The sequence below is a fragment of the Prionailurus bengalensis genome, chromosome F2, assembly GCF_016509475.1.
Source record: "Prionailurus bengalensis isolate Pbe53 chromosome F2, Fcat_Pben_1.1_paternal_pri, whole genome shotgun sequence".
Classification (NCBI taxonomy): Eukaryota; Metazoa; Chordata; class Mammalia; order Carnivora; family Felidae; genus Prionailurus; species Prionailurus bengalensis.
This window is the reverse complement of record NC_057353.1, coordinates 4,263,303-4,283,197: the sequence shown is the minus strand read 5'-3', so window position 1 is coordinate 4,283,197 and position 19,895 is coordinate 4,263,303. Positions and strand designations below refer to the sequence as shown.

Here is a 19,895-nt window from a genome sequence, read left to right as displayed (position 1 = left end):
ATTTGTATGCTGTGGGACTGTCTGGTTTCCTAGGACATCTCTGTCCAGCGTCATTGGCAGTCTGCCGTTCTCTTTAAGGGAAGATTTAATGTGGCAAGGTCTATTTAGTTATGATAGTTACATTACCTGGCTACTTTTTTCCAAGATGGAGGGGGAGATAAAGAATTTGCAGTTGTGAAAGAAACTCAGCTTTTATTGAGGTCTAGGGATTCTGTGGGGAGAGTGAAGGTGTCCTGTGGCAGTGTTCCTCCTCTGGCTCCGTCCTGTTCTGCTCTCTCCGCCCCCCCCCCACCAGCCCCCACCCCCTGCCACATCCTTCCCATCTGGGCCATGCTCTGACAGGGTGGGCTCACAGCAGTTGGTGGGCCATGACCCCAAACTCCCCTTTTCTCAAAGGACTCACATTTATCTTTGGACTTTATCTTCCTTGGAGGTGATAGGTGATAGGTGCATGGACAGAACTGAAAGGAGATGTTCATTAGACAACTTTAAACGTGCTCGTTCTGTAACCCTACTGAGACTTCTTCCCCCCATTTTAAGCCCAAGATTTAACAAAAGAAAATGATCTAGTTCTTCCTTCACATCTGCAAAATTTTGCATAAAAAGATGGAGAATATACTTAACACTTTCTGAACATTCTACCCCTACAACGTCAACTGAGGTAGTTTTTAAGACAAATAAAATATTAACAGTATTCTTTGATTCTAATGTGCCCCAGTAAACTGAATTTGCTCTGCATAATGCAGTGCTTTTCTGAGAACATTATGGAAATCTGTTTGCAATTTGTACCATAGCAAATAAAACAATACTGAGACCGAATGAATAGTAAAAAGGGTAGTTTTATTTTATCATAAAACTATGAAACCTTAAGAATTCATAATTAAAATGACATAAGTGAGAGTTATTGTTACCACAAATATTTTCTTTGTGAACATGCTACATATTTAATGTACTTTTAATAATCTGTGAACAACTTTTATGTGCTTTCTGTTTGTGCACATTATAATTTAATTATTGCAAACAATATTTACATATTTTGCCACTTTTCTTGTTACTTTTCTCTCCTTTTCACATCTCTGCACTTGTTGGTTTCTTATTAACATGGAGAAAAAGCGGGTCAAGTTGAAGAAATGATAGGACGACAGAGGAGCAATTGGTAATAGTATGAGAGTATGGATTACTTATGGGTTTCGAACATAGCCATTATTGAAAGGCACCTAATATTTGCATCGTGACCTGTAGTTTTCAGAGAACTTTGCATGCCTTTTTATTTAATAATCATGTTTGGCCTGAGCTATATGTTGAGCAAGTCTTATTCTTTCCACTTTAGGAATAAGTCAAAAGATGAACATGAGATTTTTAAAAATTCCTTATGCCTATACATTTTATACAACCATAATAGCCAAACTATTTTACAAACAGAATAAAAGCAAAATTATGAAACAAATAAAATTCAGATTAACATGTTAATCGATGCTCTCCCAAACTGTAGGTATCGTTTCCCAAGTTCTATCTGCCATAATGAACTGCCTTTTGAGTTTTGACCGGCATTGTGCACTGTGTGATAACTCAGCCCTACACATAACCTTCTTACTTCCAAATCCAAATAGACCTTTGATCGTGTATCATGCACACAGGTGCAGGGGTCCAATGACAGTAATTGTCATAAATAAGAACACATCATTGACGCCATTCTCTACACTTGAGGTTCACGGGTAAGGGACTTAAAAGGAAATGATAAATAAAAGGCTAACGTCTCGTCCGCCAACAGGTCAGCCCAGATTGATTTGATTGATCTTGGTTCCTTTATTATCAAGTAAACATAACAATTTGAGTGGGCTTATTCTTCCTGACCTGTTTTTGAACATACCACAAGGTATATATCATGTTAGGTATTGGAGAATAATATTGTTTTCTCATAATCATTGCAGTTATATTGACTGATTGCTTAATTGGTTGATTAATCCATCTGCTTATAAGCCAATACCCCTCCTCACCACATGCTCACTATGTATGTAGCAACTACAGTGCATTTATATTATATTTAATTAAATCATTTTCTGGTAATCTCTCTCAGCTTTGTAATTCTTACATGAAGCATGCGTTTTAGCATCAGTGCATGTGTCCATCCAGCTAATTCTAACTGCTGCATGGTATTTCATACTGTACGTCCACCACATTTTTCCCACCCACACTGCCATTGCTGAAAGTTTTCCCTAATTCCTTCCACACAAAGTTGCAATGAGCACTCTCGTTTGTATCCTTTATGGATTTGTTGAGAATTTCTCTGGATATATACACGTGGGAATGTGATTGCTGGGTGAGGGGGTGTGCACATATGTCAATTTCCTAAGTAAAAGCAAATCCAAAAATATATAGCTCACTAAACAAAATCTTGGAAATAGGAGTGTCAATGCTACATTCTCACCAGCCCACCCGTGTCCACTCACCCCTGCCAAAGGTTGGCATTAATCAGCTTTTTCATTTTCTCCAGAAGCATAAAATGGTAGTTCACTGGTATTTTAAATTTTATTTATGAGGCTTTCAACATCTGCTCTATACTTCCTAATTTGGGGGGTTTCCCCTTTTGCAGCTTGACTGTATGTATTTTTTCTCAGTGCGTTACAAGAATTCCTTGAATGAAACAGAATATTCTACGTCAGATTTAGAAATTACAAATATGTTACCTATTGTGTTATTTGTCTGTGACCTTTTTGCCTTTGTGTCTTTCCTTGAATGGAAAATGTTAATTTCATGTAATCAAATTAATCAGTTTGTCTCTGTTTCCTTTCAATTACCTTTAGTGAGTGTATAGTTAATCCAATGTGATTTTTGAACTCTAAAAGGTAAAATTGATGTTCCGGAGTTTTAATATTGCGGTCATGATAAAGACTGAATTGCATTGACAGTATAACCTCCATCTCATAAGTACGGCCCATAATCTAGTTTATCAAGTACGTCTTTCAGCAGAGACCTTGATTTTACTGTTTTCCTTATAATATCTATATTATTGGTATTTTTTCTGGAAATTTTTTATGTTAGTGATCTTTCTAGGACAATGAGCCAATCCAATATGTGTGTATTTTTGTGATACAAAGGAATATTTTTTATAACAAGCAGTTGTGGAATGCTATTTGCATTCCTCTAGTCCAAAATGCATAAACATAGATATATGTACTTCTATACATATAAATATACATTTGTAATTTAATATATTATATAATGCAATATATGATACGTAGGTGCTAATATATAAAGCGCACACCTTCTATTTTTATTTAAAGTTTTCATTCTCTTGTATCTCCTTAATGACATTATCTTTAAATTCAATTGTTGGAGCTATACTTACTCTCGCTTTCAGTGTTCAACAATGCAAAGAAGTTATTGTTTTAATTATGTCATATAAATTCTTGTTATGCTTTTAATATTCTCACTAATGAGAATTAGTGAGAGTTCTCACTAATTCTCTCTACTTTAAGTCAAAAGCTTCCTTTGTGGATAATATCCAAATTGATAGAATTCTCACACACTGAAGAGCTATAGAAACAACATGAGTTATTTTTCACTGAGTTCTTACTGAGAGTTCAATTCTTGCTGTAAGAAATCTCCATAGGGATGTGATAATATTTACTTCATTTTAATGTTTAACATTAAAGCAAGGTGGCTGAAGAGATAGGCATTTCATACCTTTCCAAAGATGACAAATTACTAACACACTTGGATCCCATTTGAATTGGTGTTCCGAAAAAAGAAATATTTCACATAGCTTTACTCGATTGTGGAATGTTTTTGTTCCCTAAATAATGCTGGTATTGTTGCTGGAAGCTTTGCTTCGGGATCGTTAACCTACTCTTCTGCAATGGACAGTATCATGTGGACACTGTATAACATTTTTATTGTCTTGGAAGTTTTTGTAATGCCATTTATATGAGATCGTTCCTAACTTCAAGGTCTGTTTGATACTTTTAATCATGGAATTGATTTTCAAAGCAATACAGGCTAGACAAGCTGGCGATGACTTTGTTGAATCATCCATTCTTGACGCGGTACAGAGGGTTGACAGTGCAATTAACTCCACACGAAGACATTTGTTTTCACAGTAAGAATTTATTTTATTTTGATTGCAAAATTGTTTTCACTTCAGTTCTACTTGGTTTTTATAATCTCCATAAATCACAGCAGGCATAGTGCATAAAGTGCCAAAGTAGGTGTTTTCTTCAGTTTTGTGTTATCACCCTCTGGGCTAGCCACCATTGCCAGCTCAGCCTCAAAGAGAATGAAACTTATTCTGCATAGGATCCAAATGGCAGAAATTTACATCACAGATCTGCTCTGTGTGGCCCCACAATAGGGATCGGGCAGTGGGCTCTGTTAGGTCCTCAACCACCCACCACTATCAGACCCGGTGCTCCTGCCAGTTCCGGAGTTGACACTGATGGTCAGGTTGAACACATCTGGTCGTGAACCGACAGCTTACAGGTGGAAGTTTTGTTTCGGATAATGTAATATTTTGGTTTGTTTTCATTTGAGTCATCAGTATCTTTAGAATGGTGAAGCCTTCCAGTTCAAAAAGTCCCCGTCAGTCCTAATGGAGGTACATGGGGCGCTTTGCATCCCCCGAACGTATTAAAGAAAACAGAACTGTTGTCTTCAAAGTCAAAGCCCATACCCGGTCTTTGTAGTTGTTGGTCAAGAAGGAATATGTTATAATGCCATAATCGAGTACAGCTCTCTTCCCTGCATACTTACAAACAGCATGGCGTCCTGATCATGGACTTGTGTTCTAGAGCCATCCACCCTACTTATAGTCTATTATGATTCCTCACTTTATCGCTTTCTATCTGGGCGACCTTGGGCAAGTGACTGAGCGTCCTAGTACCTCAACCTTCTTGCCTGGAAAATGGGGTTAACGATGAGATCTGCTTCATGGACATACTTGTTAGGAAGATTGAGTAAGTTAGTACAGATAAATTGTTTCAATAGTGTCTGTCACATAGAAAGGCTTAATTAAAGTGAGCTATTAATATGATCACTATTGTTCTGTGATCTAAAGTTAATTATGATTTCAGACACAGAGTACCAGATGTGCCTTAGCTGACCAGAATCTCTCAAACAGTCTCGCATTCTCAGTGGCTAATATTCTTTCAACATACTTAGTTCAGTTCTTCAATGTGTACAAACCACTACTGTGTGCTCGTCAGTAGGCCTGGTACTTGGGATATAAAGATGAATAAGGCATTATCTCATCCCTAACACAGTCTTTCTGTGGTGGAGGACACAATATGTCAGCAATTTAAGTACATCTCGTTGCGTACGTAAGAGTTGTATGTGACGACACGGAAGTAATTGAGAAGGTGGTAGTTTGTTGGGATTACTAGGGAGACTTTATGGGGAGAGTGATGCCTGAGCAGGATTTTAAAGGTGGATGGGAATTTCCAGGCAGTTACATATGAGGAAAGAGAAGACAGTGCCACGACTCAGAAACTGGGTGCACTGCACACTATTTCAGAGGGTTCACTAGGACCTATGTGTGGACCCCACAAGTTTATTTTTCACCATAGGTGTTGCCTTTTATACAAAACTGCTCTTTAAATCATTGATTCATCAAAAATGTATCTTTTGAGTTCAGCACTGCCACTGACACTTGGGACTCACTAATGAAATAGGAAAAGAACTCTCAGCTCTCCTGTGAAGCTTATCGTGAAGCTTTCCTTCTTCTTGATTGTTCGGGAAATGTATTCTTAAATGCACAGTACACGTGAGATTCATGGATTCTGCAGTCTTGCCTTGTGAACAGTGCTGTCTTTTGTCACTTGCAGAAAGCCTCGCACCCCTGCTGATCTGCTGGCTCAGTTTCGTTATCCGCATGACCCGTTTACTGTGGAGACAGCCAGAGCTGGGGAGATTTTTGAGCACACACTTCTGCTGATCCAGGAACACGTGAAGCAGGGGCTCACTGTTGATCTGGAAGGCAGAGGTCAGCTTCTGGAGGCATTCCGTTCTCAGCCTCCTGTCCGTAGCGAAACTGATCGTGCCTCAGCTTTTCTTCTCCAAAACACCATGTGATTTAGAAATTAATTTACCGCTTTTACCAAATGGATGCAGACGTTTCTCGTAAGCACCGTAATTCAAAAGAAGTATGATCACGATATATCCAAACCTGTCAAGGTCTACCAGCTGTATATGTCTAGTATATCTAGGAGAACCACTTTAGGTGCACTTACTTTTTGAATCCAAAAGATACTACTCCTTCCTATAGTAAAGGCTTTACTCCCAGGGTAATGTGCCTCTACTTACCATGGGAATCACCTCAGTGATTCAGCGAATTTATCTGAATTCCTTCCTCTATCTATAGCTTACGTATCCCTTCCAATCTCTTTTTTTTCTCTTTTGCTATACTGAAATTCTCATGTATTTTTTTCCCCAAAGCAGGCATTTATTTAGTAAATGTCAAATGAGACTGATATAGAAATCTTTCATATTTTCTACATCTTTCTCTTTAAAATTAAATGAATGTGATTCTTTGCTATACACTGTGTGCTCTGTGAGCACAACAGCAACTTCTAGAGGTTTGCCCTTTCTTTATTCCCCTTCAGAAAATAAACCAAGATACAGTGCACAGGGCCGTTTCTGTGCCTGACCCACTCCTTAGTGCCCTATACAATTTTTCCAAAGCTCTATTTAATAGCCCCTAGTGGTCCATAATGTCTCGGGTTTCAGAGCTTCCTTAAGAGAAATATCCAAGTGAAATTTCCATAGAGTCCATATTAGCACTTGAATCAAATTTCTGGCTGCTTAATTTTGAGTCTTACTAGCATGAGTTAGCCAAGGTCAGGTCTACGCAAGCCAGTTCTACATTCCTAAGTTTCAGGTCAGGACAATGGGTCTTTGATTTCTCTTCTCACACATATCTATTAGAAGAAGCAATTTTCAAGAATAACTTAGTCTAAATACATAACTAGAAAATAAGCAATCAATATCTACAGATTTAGCTTTGCTAAAATACGCATCCACTGTGCATGATGCTTATTTTGCCAAACCGAGTATATATTCTCATTTAAAATACGAAAGAGCAGGGCGCCTGGGTGGCTCAGTCGGTTAAGGGTCCGACTTCAGCTCAGGTCACGATCTCGCGGTCCGGGAGTTCGAGCCCCGCGTCGGGCTCTGGGCTGATGGCTCAGAGCCTGGAGCCTGTTTCGGATTCTGTGTCTCCCTCTCTCTCTGCCCCTCCCCCGTTCATGCTCTGTCTCTCTCTGTCTCAAAAATAAATAAACGTTAAAAAAAAATACGAAAGAGCATTAGCAAAATTTTCCCAAGAAACAACCCACTATGTTCTTCTACCTCTGTCTTATTATTTGTGAAGTTAAAGGCCGTTTTTTTCCCCTCCAGGATCAGTTTGCCCTGAAAGTGAACCTAGGATCCAAGTCTTTATATACAGGAAGATTATTGTACATTTCCAAGATTAAGGTATCTGAGGGCCCAACCCGAGACCATCTTATCCAGAGGAAAGACAAGTGGTCCTGGTATCATGAGCCAGTTTCTGATGATTCATTAGGGATAATAACTCTTAGCAAACAGGACTTAGTGAACAGTCTTTGCAGATTTAGGATTATGCTGCAGTTTTTTAAGGTCTGTTAAAAGAGGGGCTCCGGAACACCTCCGGGTTGTGTGGGACCTTCCCTGGGGAGTGGCAGTTTGTAATAGTTTGGAAGTTACTGCTTCACCCCTGCATGTCAGATATCATTCGGGTTAATCTTCCCATCCCCACGAACACATCTTAGACCCTGTCTTCCAGGAGCACAAAACCTGAAAGAAAGGATTCTGAACTGGGGGAAAAAAAGTTACAATCTCGTGATAACAAATCTTTACTAACATTATATTGGTAAAGACGCAGAACTAGGAGTTTGAGGAGAACTGGAACGTGTCTCTCCTTTCTTGTTCATTCTAGCAGGTAGTCACTCCTCCTAAGAGGCAACACTAAGCATCCCCCACCCCCATTAAAAGTTTTTTAATGTTTATTTATTTTTGAGAGAATGACAGAGCGCACAGGCGGGGGAGGGACACACAGAGAGAGGTGACACAGAACCTGAAGCAGGCTCCAGGCTCTGAGCTGTCAGTACAGAGGCTGGTGTGGGGCTTGAACCCACGAACTGTGAGATCATGACCTGAGCCCAAGTCGGATGCTTAACCCACGGAGCCACCCAGGCGTCCCCCTCCCCCCCGCCCCCCCCGCTTTTATTAGAACTTGGAACTTTCGGTTTTGTTCTAATGAAATCCTGCTGGATGTAGGAAAGACGTGTGCCCCCCCCCCCCGGAGTGGCCCGTCCCCACGGTCCCTGGGTCCGAGGTCCCTCCCCTCCCTCCGCCCCAGGGACCGCCGTCCTCACTCCCTCCCTCGCTGCTCTGCATTTCAGAATTCCGCTACAACGACCTGGTGTCCCCGCGCTACCTCAGCCTCCTCGCCAACCTGTCGGGCTGCACCGCGCACAGGCAGGTGCCCGACTGCTCGGACCTGTGCTTCCACCAGAAGTACCGAGCCGCGGACGGCACGTGCAACAACCTGCAGCACCCCGCGTGGGGCGCGTCCCGGACGGCCTTCGAGCGCATCCTGAAGCCTGCCTACGACAACGGCTTCAACCTGCCGCGCGGCGCGGGCCGCCAGCCCCTCCCGCCGCCCAGGCTGGTGTCCACGGAGTTGGCGGCCACGGCCACGGTCACCCCGGACGACCGGTACACGCACATGCTCATGCAGTGGGGCCAGTTTCTGGACCACGACCTGGGCCACACGGTGCCCGCGCTGAGCACGGCGCGCTTCTCGGACGGGCGGCCGTGCAGCGCGGTGTGCACGAACGACCCCCCCTGCTTCCCCATCCAGCTGCCCGACGGCGACCCCCGCCGCGCCCAGGCGGCCTGCCTGTTCTTCGCGCGCTCCAGCCCCGTGTGCGGCAGCGGCGCGACGTCGCCGGCGACGAGCTCGGTGTACGCGCGCGAGCAGGCCAACCAGCTCACCTCCTACCTCGACGGCTCCAACGTGTACGGGAGCTCGGAGCGGGAGTCCCGGGCGCTCCGGGACCTGGCCGCGCCGCGGGGGCTCCTGAGGACCGGCCCGCCGTGGGCCCCCTCGGGCAAGCACCTGCTGCCCTTCGCGCCGGGCCCGCCCACCGAGTGCGGCGGGCCCGGTTGGGGCGGCCGCAGCCCCTGCTTCCTGGCCGGGGACCACCGGGCCAACGAGCAGCCGGCGCTCACGGCCATGCACACGCTGTGGCTCCGGGAGCACAACAGGCTGGCCGCGGAGCTGCGCGCCCTGAACCCCCACTGGGACGGAGACACCCTGTACCACGAGGCCAGGAAGATCGTGGGCGCCGAGCTGCAGCACATCACCTACAGCCACTGGCTGCCCAAGATCCTGGGGGAGCCGGGCATGAGGCTGCTGCGGGGGTACCGGGGCTACGACCCCAGTGTGAACGCGGGCATCCTGAACTCCTTCGCCACCGCGGCCTTCAGGTTCGGCCACACGTTAATCAACCCGGTCCTGCAGCGGCTGAACGGCAGCTTCGGGGAGATCCCCGAAGGCCACCTGCCACTGCACAAGGCCTTCTTTGCGCCGTCCAGGATAATCGAGGAGGGCGGGATAGACCCCCTCCTTCGGGGGCTGTTTGGCACGGCGGCCAAGCTGCGGGTGCCGTCCCAGCTGCTGAGCCTGGAGCTGACCGAGAAGCTCTTCTCCAGCGCCCGCTCCGTGGCCTTGGATCTGGCGGCCACCAACATCCAGAGGGGGCGGGACCACGGCATCCCCCCCTACGCCGACTTCCGGGTGTTCTGCAACTTGAGCTCGGCGGAGAGGTTCGAGGACCTTCGGAACGAGATTAAAGACGCAGGGATTCGACAAAAACTGAAAAAGTAAGTGTGCAAATGCTGCCTGGACGTAGACGTTTCTCGGGAGCGCAGCGGGAGAAGCGTTAAAGGAGAGCTTTGCGCGGACGGGTTTGGCTGCCTGGGGATGTGATTGCGGTCATTGCTAGGGCGGGAGGACTCAACCATTAAAGGAGGGCTTGCTAGGGGCGCCTGGGTGGCGCAGTCGGTTAAGCGTCCGACTTCAGCCAGGTCACGATCTCGCGGTCCGTGAGTTCGAGCCCCGCGTCAGGCTCTGGGCTGATGGCTCAGAGCCTGGAGCCTGTTTCCGATTCTGTGTCTCCCTCTCTCTCTGCCCCTCCCCCGTTCGTGCTCTGTCTCTCTCTGTCCCAAAATCAATAAACGTTAAAAAAAAAAAAACAACAAAAAAAAGGAGGGGTTGCTAGACACGAAGCAGGAGCCCCCTTTGTGGCTCAGTACTGCTGCCTCTTTGCTAAGTACTTGTTAGTACGTCTCAACTACGAGACGAGGGGCTGGCGTGCCTGGTGCACGCATGCTCCCTGGTAACCCAATAAAGGCCTTTTCACTGATGTGATAAGGTCACAAGTTCTGATGTAAAGCCTCGGAAAAGGCCATCCGTCACACGGGCTTTCTTAGGGCAAAGTAGTGAAATGAAAACAAAAGTTAGTTTTTGCCGAAAGGACAAACAATTTTAAATTTATCGTCAGAACGAAAGTCGAAGCTCATTCACTGTGTCGTTAATGTCTTTCAGTAAAGTATTAGTATTATGTTCTCTTCTTTTCGTAATTTTTTAATTACTTTTTAATGTTTATTGTAGGTTTGAGAGAGAGGGAGAGAGCATGAGCGGGGGAGGAGCAGAGAGAGAGAGAGAGAGAGAGACAGAATCTGAAGCAGGTTCTGTGATAGGGTCCCCTCCCTAAGGAGGAAAAAAATCATCAAGGCAACCTGGCTCTATGTGCACCTGAGAACATCCCTCATGACCTTGTAACATGAGACCACTCAGACCGCATGTTTGTGTGTTACCATATATGGGAGACAAAGAAGTGGAAAATACACTAAAAACTACCCCCTGGGCTGTTTGGGGGCTCAGTTCTTCGGGTATGAACGCAACTGAGCAGTACCAGCAGAAGTAAAGTTGCTTCCTGGAAAGAAAAGCCTCAGCGTCAGGACTCTCTGTGCGAGAATCCTGCTACAGCTCCAGACTGCGAGCTGTCAGCACAGAGCCCGACTGGGGGCTTGACTCGGGGCTCCACTCGGGGCTCGAACTCGTATGTGAGATCATGAACTGTGAGATCGTGAACTGAGGTGAAGTCAGCGCTTAACCCACTGAGCCACCCAGGTGCCCCAATATTACGTTCTCTTTATGTGAGATTCAGATTAACTTTTACCAGTAGAGTACGTTTCCAGGAAATAACTCTACGTGTTCCTTATGCTCCCCACCATTCATCCCCTAAAACAATGAAAAAAGAAAAAAAAATGTTTCATTAAGAAGTTTTGTCTATAGTAGGCTAAACATAGGCTTACATGTTTATTAATAGCTTATGGTGTATTAATGGGACATCTTTCAGAGAAGCTTAAAATTGCAAATTATGGAGCTAATTGTCAATATTAGGACTTTTTTGGTAACACCAAAGATGTGAATGTTTTTATGCCACTAGAATCTGTTTCATAGTGATGTAGAATGTTAAACTGTGAAAATGATAATACATGCAGAACAAATCAGAGCATCCTGCAGGTTGAGTTTGCAGAACATCGACTTTGGACTCAGGGAGACCTCGTTTAAATCATTATTCCACCCCCTATTAGTGCTGAGAGCTTGTGAAAAGTATTTAAACAGTTTAAGATCTCAGAATATCTATGTATGAGAAAGCACTGCGTCCTCAGAGTTGTGCATAGATGAAATTGTATAGAATGTATCAAATACCTACAGTTCTGGTGCCTCGTGGGCAATCAGTAAGTGTTAGCTGTGGCTACATTTATTATGGCAGGATCATTTCAGTTGTCAGCATCATTATGAGCTCGCACATCTGCTGTGATCCCGCCCTGTGCTAGGCACTGAGACCCGAGATGAAGGCAATAGCGTCCGCGCTCTGGAGAGGCTGACAGCCTGCTGGGAAGGCAGGGAGCTGGCTGTAATCGGTGTGGAAAGGGCTGTCATAGAGATGGGAATTGAATGTTATGGGAGCACAGAGCTGAGGAATGGAAGGTACGTGTGAGATACACAGCAAGCTACTGATAAAAGATGCCATTTGATCTGCTCCTGGAATTTTCTGCGTGTGATAAGTTGAATGACGTGGGAACAGCGGGCAGCATCCCAGGGAGAGGGAAGAAGCAGGAACGTGTGGGGCTGTGTGGCAGGAGGCTGGGAGTAGGAAGGTGACCGGGGGTAGCTTTTAAAGGGCCCTGTGTGCCACGCGAGGGAGTTTGATCTTCCTCCTGTGTTTATTTTTTATTTTTTATTATTTTTTTAACGTTTATTTATTTTTGAGGCAGAGAGAGACAGAGCATGAACGGGGGAGGGTCAGAGAGAGGGAGACACAGAATCTGAAACAGGCTCCAGGCTCTGAGCTGTCAGCACAGAGCCCGACGCGGGGCTCAAACTCACGGACCTCGAGATCATGACCTGAGTTGAAGTTGGCCGCTTAACCGACTGACCCACCCAGGCGCCCCTTTCCTCCTGTGTTTAAAGCAGGAGAGTGACTGAGGAGAGACTTCTCTGTGAAATGCTGACCTGCACCAGATGTCCGGGGAGGAGGAGAGGCTCCAGCAAGGAATTCCATGGTTTCTGGAACAATCCAGGTGGAGCAAGAAGGCAGCATAGATAGGCTCCTGATGGTATATGCAACACTATCGGTATTCTAAACGTTTCCTGTGAAGACAATGTCTGCATAGAATAAACCTGGGGGCAAGGCTTGCTTTGCAATTCATTGGAGTCCCACTTCTCAATATGCAGCTTACTTGCAAATTCACCACCAGTTATAGACTAGCCGAAATGTGTCCTTTGACAATGTTCTCATCACAGGGGCGCCTGGGTGGCTGAGTCGGTTAAGTGTCCCACTTTGGCTCTGGTCACGATCTCACAGCTGGTGGGTTGGAGCCCTGCTTCGGGCTCTGTGCTGATAGCTCTGAGCCTGGAGCCTGTTTCCGACTCTGTGTCTCCCTCTTTCTCTCTCTCTCTCTCTCTGCCCACTCGCACTCTGTCTCTCTGTCTCTTAAAAAACTAAAAAAAAAAAAAAAAAAAGTGTTCTCATCACAACGTCGTGCTGAATCCTAAAGCTCTCAGGCTGCTGGTCATTGACGGAAGTGACATTAGGCCGGATCATAGATACCGGCCCCCTGCTGCAGGACACGGCCTCCCAGTGGCCAGTGCGAGGCAGGACTGGCCTCTGAGCTGGACAGTGGTCCATACACTGCACACTGTTCACACGACTGCCTGGCTTTCTGTGTGCTCCTTTATTTTATTTTATTTTATTTTATTTTATTTTATTTTATTGTTTTTTTGTTTTTTTTTTTCTGTGTGCTCCTTTAATGCATTTGGGACCTTAACACTGAGTCTTCTGAAAACTGAACAAGGAGTCCTTATCCTGGCTTTGGGGGATACTGGAACCGTGGGAACTTTTGTGCAGCCTGGTGCGTGTTCTTAGCCCGAGGGGAGCAGGACTGACCAGGGTGGGTGGGTGCGGGGAGGCCAGGAGGCACAGCAATGCTACGTTCCCCTTAGGCTGCCACGGGTCTGACTCTGCCCTGGCTCTGGCCCCACATCCTTTGTGAGTTTGGAAAGAGCAGCCACGGACTCATTCAGCCATGAGCACAAAACAGGTACCTTGGAGTCGTGTTGACGGTCTCCGTCTGCAAGTCTGTAGATTTCTGTTTGTCAGGGGCTGATGTCACTGGCTCTAACTAGGCCGATTTACACAGTTCTCTCTGTACCCTCTCCTGTTACTTGTTACTTGTTTTCCTTTTCACGTTAATTTGCAAGCGTGGCTTTAAGTTTGTTTCTAAACCTCTCCAGGCAAATGTGGAAGCAAGGAGAGAGCATCCTTAGGTCAACGAAATAAAGGCTGTCCCGTAACATTAAAAACTTCATAGTTCAGGTAATCAAGACAGATTAAGAATCGGCTAAAGCAGAGAGTCATAAAAATAAGGCCTAGGCTCGTCTTAGGCATTTCAGCTTCACACATTTGAGCGCACGTTGAGTCCCATAACTTGTGCTTTGGGGCAGGAGGGGGGCGGGGAGGTGAGGGGCAGAGTCTGAATTCCGGTTTTGTTATTGCTGCTGTGACACAGATCTGCTGATCAGGATTCTCAGTCACTGGGTTTGGGCATAAGCTCATGCCCAGGCTGAATCTTGTGTGGGTACGGGTTGGTTCCGAAAGGGGAATAGGAATGTTCCACGGAAGCGATGGTATGAATGCAGATTCCTTGTTTACATTTCCCCCTATGGTTTATAGTCACGTAAGGCGCAACTAATCGGCATTGGGGTTTGACTCTCCTTTTGACGATCCTTCCCCAAACCCTGAGTTTTGTTTTCACAGGACTGAGTACTCTCCTCTTTTACACAAAGGTTTCATTATTTTATGTAACACATAATTAAATTACATAATCCAAATCACAAGTATGGCTGTGATAAGCAAGTTTGTAAACTCCACTGATTCCCAGCTGACAGCTCACAAGGCTGCAGCTGCAGCTCAGGCAGGAGTCCCCAACCCCAGGGCCGTCCGCCCCCATCCACGTGGGCAGGACAGCAGCTCAGGCAGGAGTCCCCAACCCCAGGGCCGTCCCCCCCCCATCCACGTGGGCAGGACAGCAGCTCGGGCAGGAGTCCCCAACCCCAGGGCCGTCCCCCCCCCCCCATCCACGTGGGCAGGACAGCAGCTCGGGCAGGAGTCCCCAACCCCAGGGCCGTCCGTCCCCCATCCACATGGGCAGGAATGGGGAGCGCAGGCTCCACACCCAGCATGGACCCTGAAGCATGACTTGATCTCATGACGGTGAGTGAGATCATGACCCGAGCCAAAATCGAGAACCAGACGCTTAACTGATGGAGCCACCCAGGAACCCCCACTTAATAGTTTTAATCGACATACAATATCTTCATATTCCAGAATATATCCCCCCCCCCATCTTTAAGTGTCATCAGGTCTACAAAGCTAACGATTTTCTTCACTTGTGTTAATGTTGAAGGCTTGTGACAGTTCACCACCTGGAAGTAAAATCTGATTTTCCTTGTTGCTTGTACCTTCACGTTGGATCCTTTAGGTAGCTTTTAAAAAGCCGGAACAACATGTGGAAATCCATGCTATAACTTTCCTCTGAAACGACCACGAACAGCACGTGATCTGTCACAGGCAAGCCGCACTGGGACAGGGTTTTCGTCACCTTTCAGTTCATTTCAGTCGGAATGGGGAGGCGCTTTGGATTCTCCTCGAGGAGCTCAGGGCCGGGGGAATCACAACCCACATAACCCTCTCCTGTGACACGTGGAGCAGGGGCAGCTAGCAAATCGGTAAGGATTTCTTCACGAAGGTGGTGTCAAAACCCAGCCCCCCCATGCTGTTTCCCACGGTGGCTCACCAGTTTACATTCCCACCAGCAGTGCACCGCGGTTCCCCTTTCTCCACATCCTCGCCAACATCTGCTGTTGCCTGAGTTGTAAATGTTAGCCATTCTGACAGGTGTGAGGTGATACCTCACCGTGCTTTGGATTCGTATTTCGTATTTGGACGAGTGACGTTGAGCATACAGAGAAACAAACAAAACATTATTAGTTTTTTTACTTGAACCTTGAAATTTTTTCTCTATTTTTTAAAGTTTAAATCCAAGTTAGTTAACATATACTATAATGATGATTCGAGGAAAGAATATAGTGATTCGTCAGTTACATACGACACCCAGTGCCCATCCCAACAAGTTCCGTCCTTAATGCCCGTCACCGTGTAGCCCATTCCCCCCACCCAACACTCCTCCAGCAACCCTCAGTTTGTTCTCTGTATTTAAGTCTCTTATGGTTTGTCTCCCTCTCTGTTTTTATCTTATTTTTGCTTCCCTTCCCTTGTGTTCATCTGATTTGTTTCTGAAAGTCCTCATATGAGTGAAGTCATATGATACTTGTCTTTCCCTGACTAATTGCGCTTAGCATAATACACTCTAGTTCCATCCACGTCGTTGCAAATGGCAAGATTTCATTCTTTTTGATTGCCGAGTAATACTCCATTTTGTGTGTGTGTGTGTGTGTGTGTGTGTGTGTGTGTGTGTGTATCACATCTGTATCCATTCATCCATCGATGGACATTTGGGCTCTTTTTGGGTTTTCCATATAGAGTATCGTGTCATCTGTGAAGAGTGAAAGTTTGACTTCCTCCTTGCTGAATTAGATACCTTTTATTTCTTTTTGTTGTCTGATTGCTGAGGCGAGGACTTCCAACACTATGTTGAATAACAGTGGTGAGTGGACATCCCTGTTGGGGCCTGACCTCAGTGGTAAAGCTCTCAGTTCCCCCCCTTCCTCCCTTGCCTCCCCTCTTCTTCTTTCCCTCCTTTCCCCTCCCTGCTTTCCCTTGTCTGCCCCTCCTTCCTTCTCTTCCTCCCTCCCTCTCCCTCTCTCTCTTCCCTCCTTCTTTCTTTCCTTCCTTCCTTCCTTCCTTCCTTCCTTCCTTCGTTCCCTCCCTCCCCCCTCCCTCTCCCTCCCTCCCTCCTTCTTTCCTCCTTTCCTTGTCAAAATGTTTTAGTTTTCAAAGAGTTAGGGGCGCCTGGGTGGCGCAGTCGGTTAAGCGTCCGACTTCAGCCAGGTCACGATCTCGCGGTCCGGGAGTTCGAGCCCCGCGTCAGGCTCTGGGCTGATGGCTCGGAGCCTGGAGCCTGTTTCTGATTCTGTGTCTGCCTCTCTCTCTGCCCCTCCCCCGTTCATGCTCTGTCTCTCTCTGTCCCAAAAATCAATAAACGTTGAAAAAAAAAATTCAAAGAGTTAAAAGACCATACAAAAATTACTCAAAAATAAATTACTTATTTTTTAACTTTTTAAAAGATCTTTTAATATCTTTTATTTATTTTGAGAGAGAGAGAAAGAGCATGAGTTGGGGGAGGGGCAGAGAGAGAGAGAGAGAGAGAGAGAGAGAGAGAGAGAATCCCAAGCAGGCTCCACACTGTCAGTGCAGAGCCCAATGCAGGGCTTGAACACACAAACCATGAGATCGTGACCTGAGCTGAAATCAAGAGTAGGACGGTTAGTCAACAGAGCCGACAAGGTGCCCTTATTTCTTTTTTTATGGGATTATTTTTACTCTTTTTTTTGTTTTGTTTTTGTTTTTTTTAATTTTTTTTTTCAACGTTTATTTTTATTTTTGGGACAGAGAGAGACAGAGCATGAACGGGGGAGGGGCAGAGAGAGAGGGAGACACAGAATCGGAAACAGGCTCCAGGCTCTGAGCCATCAGCCCAGAGCCTGACGCGGGGCTCGAACTCACGGACCGCAAGTTCGTGACCTGGCTGAAGTCGGACGCTTAACCGACTGCGCCACCCAGGCGCCCCGGGATTATTTTTACTCTTAAAAAAACACGCTCTTTCTCTCTATTCTCTATTTCTCTCTATTTTTCTCTCTATTCTTTGCAAAACATATGATAAGCAGAACGTGAGGATTAATCATCCATTGAGTGGCGAACATAAATTCTCAAACAGAGAGAGGCCATTTTGAAAGCTATTTTTGAATCCTCGTTTGAAAATAGAACGTGTGCATTTTTTGTGGATGTGGTTACTTCTGTTCTTTAATAAGTGCGAGGTTTTTTGTCACCCATTCTCACGGGGATGTGCAGCTGCCTCAGCTTTTTTAAAGAATAGCTTATAATTCGCCAAGTAAGTCATTTATATTCAGTACCTACTCCGATCTTGTAGCTGCTTCACTGGATACTGTTAAAAAAACCAAAGCACTTAGTTTCTCCTCTTTTCCACCCTGAGGTACCACAGGGTCAGACTGCAGTGACGGCTTCTCAGTAGCTTACGTCTGTCTCTGCCCCCCTGCCCCCACTCTGCTCAGGACTTGGCCGTTGTTCCCTCAAGACTCCTGGCTCTTGTGCTTCTAAATGTCTCTCAAACTTCCATACTCCTACCTGCCTTAAAGGACCTTTCGTCAACATCAGCCCTTTGACTTCATTGAATGCTTAGTATGTTAGCAAGTTCAGTTGCTGTGAAAACAGTGACTCTTAGCCACTTCATGCTAGACCACTTGGAAAATCTTCCAGAAGCTCCGAACCTTCTTTTGCAGAGAAACGCAGCAAAAGTACACAACCCAGATTCTGCATGTATTATTAGAGGCCTCAGATCTTAAAGCCGCCCATGGACGCTCCTCTCCCATTGGTTTGGCACCCATGTCCGTCCGGCACCCTCCTTTCCCCCTCGGGCCTACCACGCGTGTGCAGTGGGAGCTCGCCCGCCTCCTCTCTTGAAATGGTTGCTCCCTCAGCCGAAAGCAGCCCCAGACTGGAAGCTCCCCTCTGTTCTTAGTCCTTGCTCAACTGTCCTTGTCTCCTGTCCCTATTGGAGGGAGTGACTTTGTTCTTTCAGTTACAGAAGGATACTCGACCGTTTAAATATAGCCAGGCCTCCAGAGGACCGGCATTTTCTCTCCACCTCTTATCTCTGCTCCTTTCTGTTCAGGATTTATTTTTCGTTCTCCCTCAGCTCCCTTATCTCCTGTTTTATACATACGGTGCACTGCAGACGGCTCTCTCTCAGCTCCCAAGGTCACATACAGGATTTCAGAGCACAGCCAGCCCAAGATTCCCGAGTATCGTATTTTCTCCAAACAATACTTTTAGAAGTACACCGTCTTACACAATTATACCAGCTCCTGTTGCTAGACCGTAAATGCCATTTTTAGAGCCTTTCCTCTCCTGGTCGCTTTCATTCCGTCACATTTCTGCCTTTCTAGGGAACGTATTAATTTAATGACGGGGTTCCAAGAGTCTGTCCTCGGTTGCAGAGAAATTGTCTCATTTATCGCTGAGGCCCCAGAGCTGAGCACACGGCCTAGCGCAGTGCAGCAGTTTGGGAGACACCGGGGAAGTGTGGCCACCTGGCGAGGCTCGTTTTAGCTCCCTAAGGGCCCTGGGTTTGAAAATTAGTCTCAGTTTGAAGCCTCAGACCAGACAAAGTTTTCTTAGGTGTAAACCAAGTTTTTACACTTATCCATACCAATTTACTTTTCCATCAAATATTTAGTGGCCTCAATTAACTACGATGTATTCTAATTTTATATGTACAAAGGAGTGGAAAGGTACAGCACAGCAAGCCACATGTGTGTTCGATTCTTGCATTACCTTCACCCCAATTTCAAAAAATTAAAAACTCATTCAATCAACCTTGTAGCCCTGAAACAAGGAAAACACACGACTGAGCAAATAAAAAGTGACAAGAGGCCAATTAAAAATCAGGTTGTCAGTCAGTTATACCCAGAGGTCCCGTTCTTAGAAGGCACTCAAGACCGTTCATTTAGCAAAAACGGAATGCAAAATAATTAATTCAACACTTTAAAGCATGACATTTAATGACATTTAATTTAGCATCAGTTTGGTGGATGTTATCGTGATGAGTCTTAGTAATTGTGTTTTAGAAATGAATTTCTTTCAGAATCTGCCTTTATTCCTGCCTTTGAAAATTGAGGCTATATTAGATTATTTTACCATGATAATCATCGAGGACATTTATACTATGTTATACTGTTTTGCTATACATTATGGTAATATATACTAATATTATCCCGTAACTTAATTAGTCCTGGTTCTATACAAGATGAAATTATATTTCTACATACGTTATAGAACACTTTATCATGATCAAAATATGTGCTTCATTTTATTTTTAAATTCTACTTTGCCAAAAAATACATATCTGGATGCAATTTAGTATATTTCGCCTAAATCTCCCAATCTGACTAAACCAAAATTACATTTTTAATCATTACATGGCAACTGTAATATGCGGTGAAATGCACATTGTAAGTATACAGCGTGATGACTTTGAACAGTGTT

The 19,895-nt window shown here is 45.4% G+C and overlaps 1 protein-coding gene across 4 annotated transcripts in view; it reads left to right on the top strand.

Moving 5' to 3' along the window:
- The window catches only part of PXDNL (peroxidasin like), a 420,511-nt gene that overhangs the window by 338,968 nt on the left and 61,648 nt on the right, over positions 1-19,895 (top strand). For all 4 annotated transcript variants that reach the window (XM_043601047.1, XM_043601046.1, XM_043601048.1 and 1 more), the window contains 3 exons: positions 3,991-4,099; positions 5,820-5,977; positions 8,415-9,900. In XM_043601047.1, the coding sequence (XP_043456982.1) occupies positions 3,991-4,099; positions 5,820-5,977; positions 8,415-9,900 (1,753 nt within the window). The remainder of the gene's footprint in view (positions 1-3,990; positions 4,100-5,819; positions 5,978-8,414; positions 9,901-19,895) is intronic.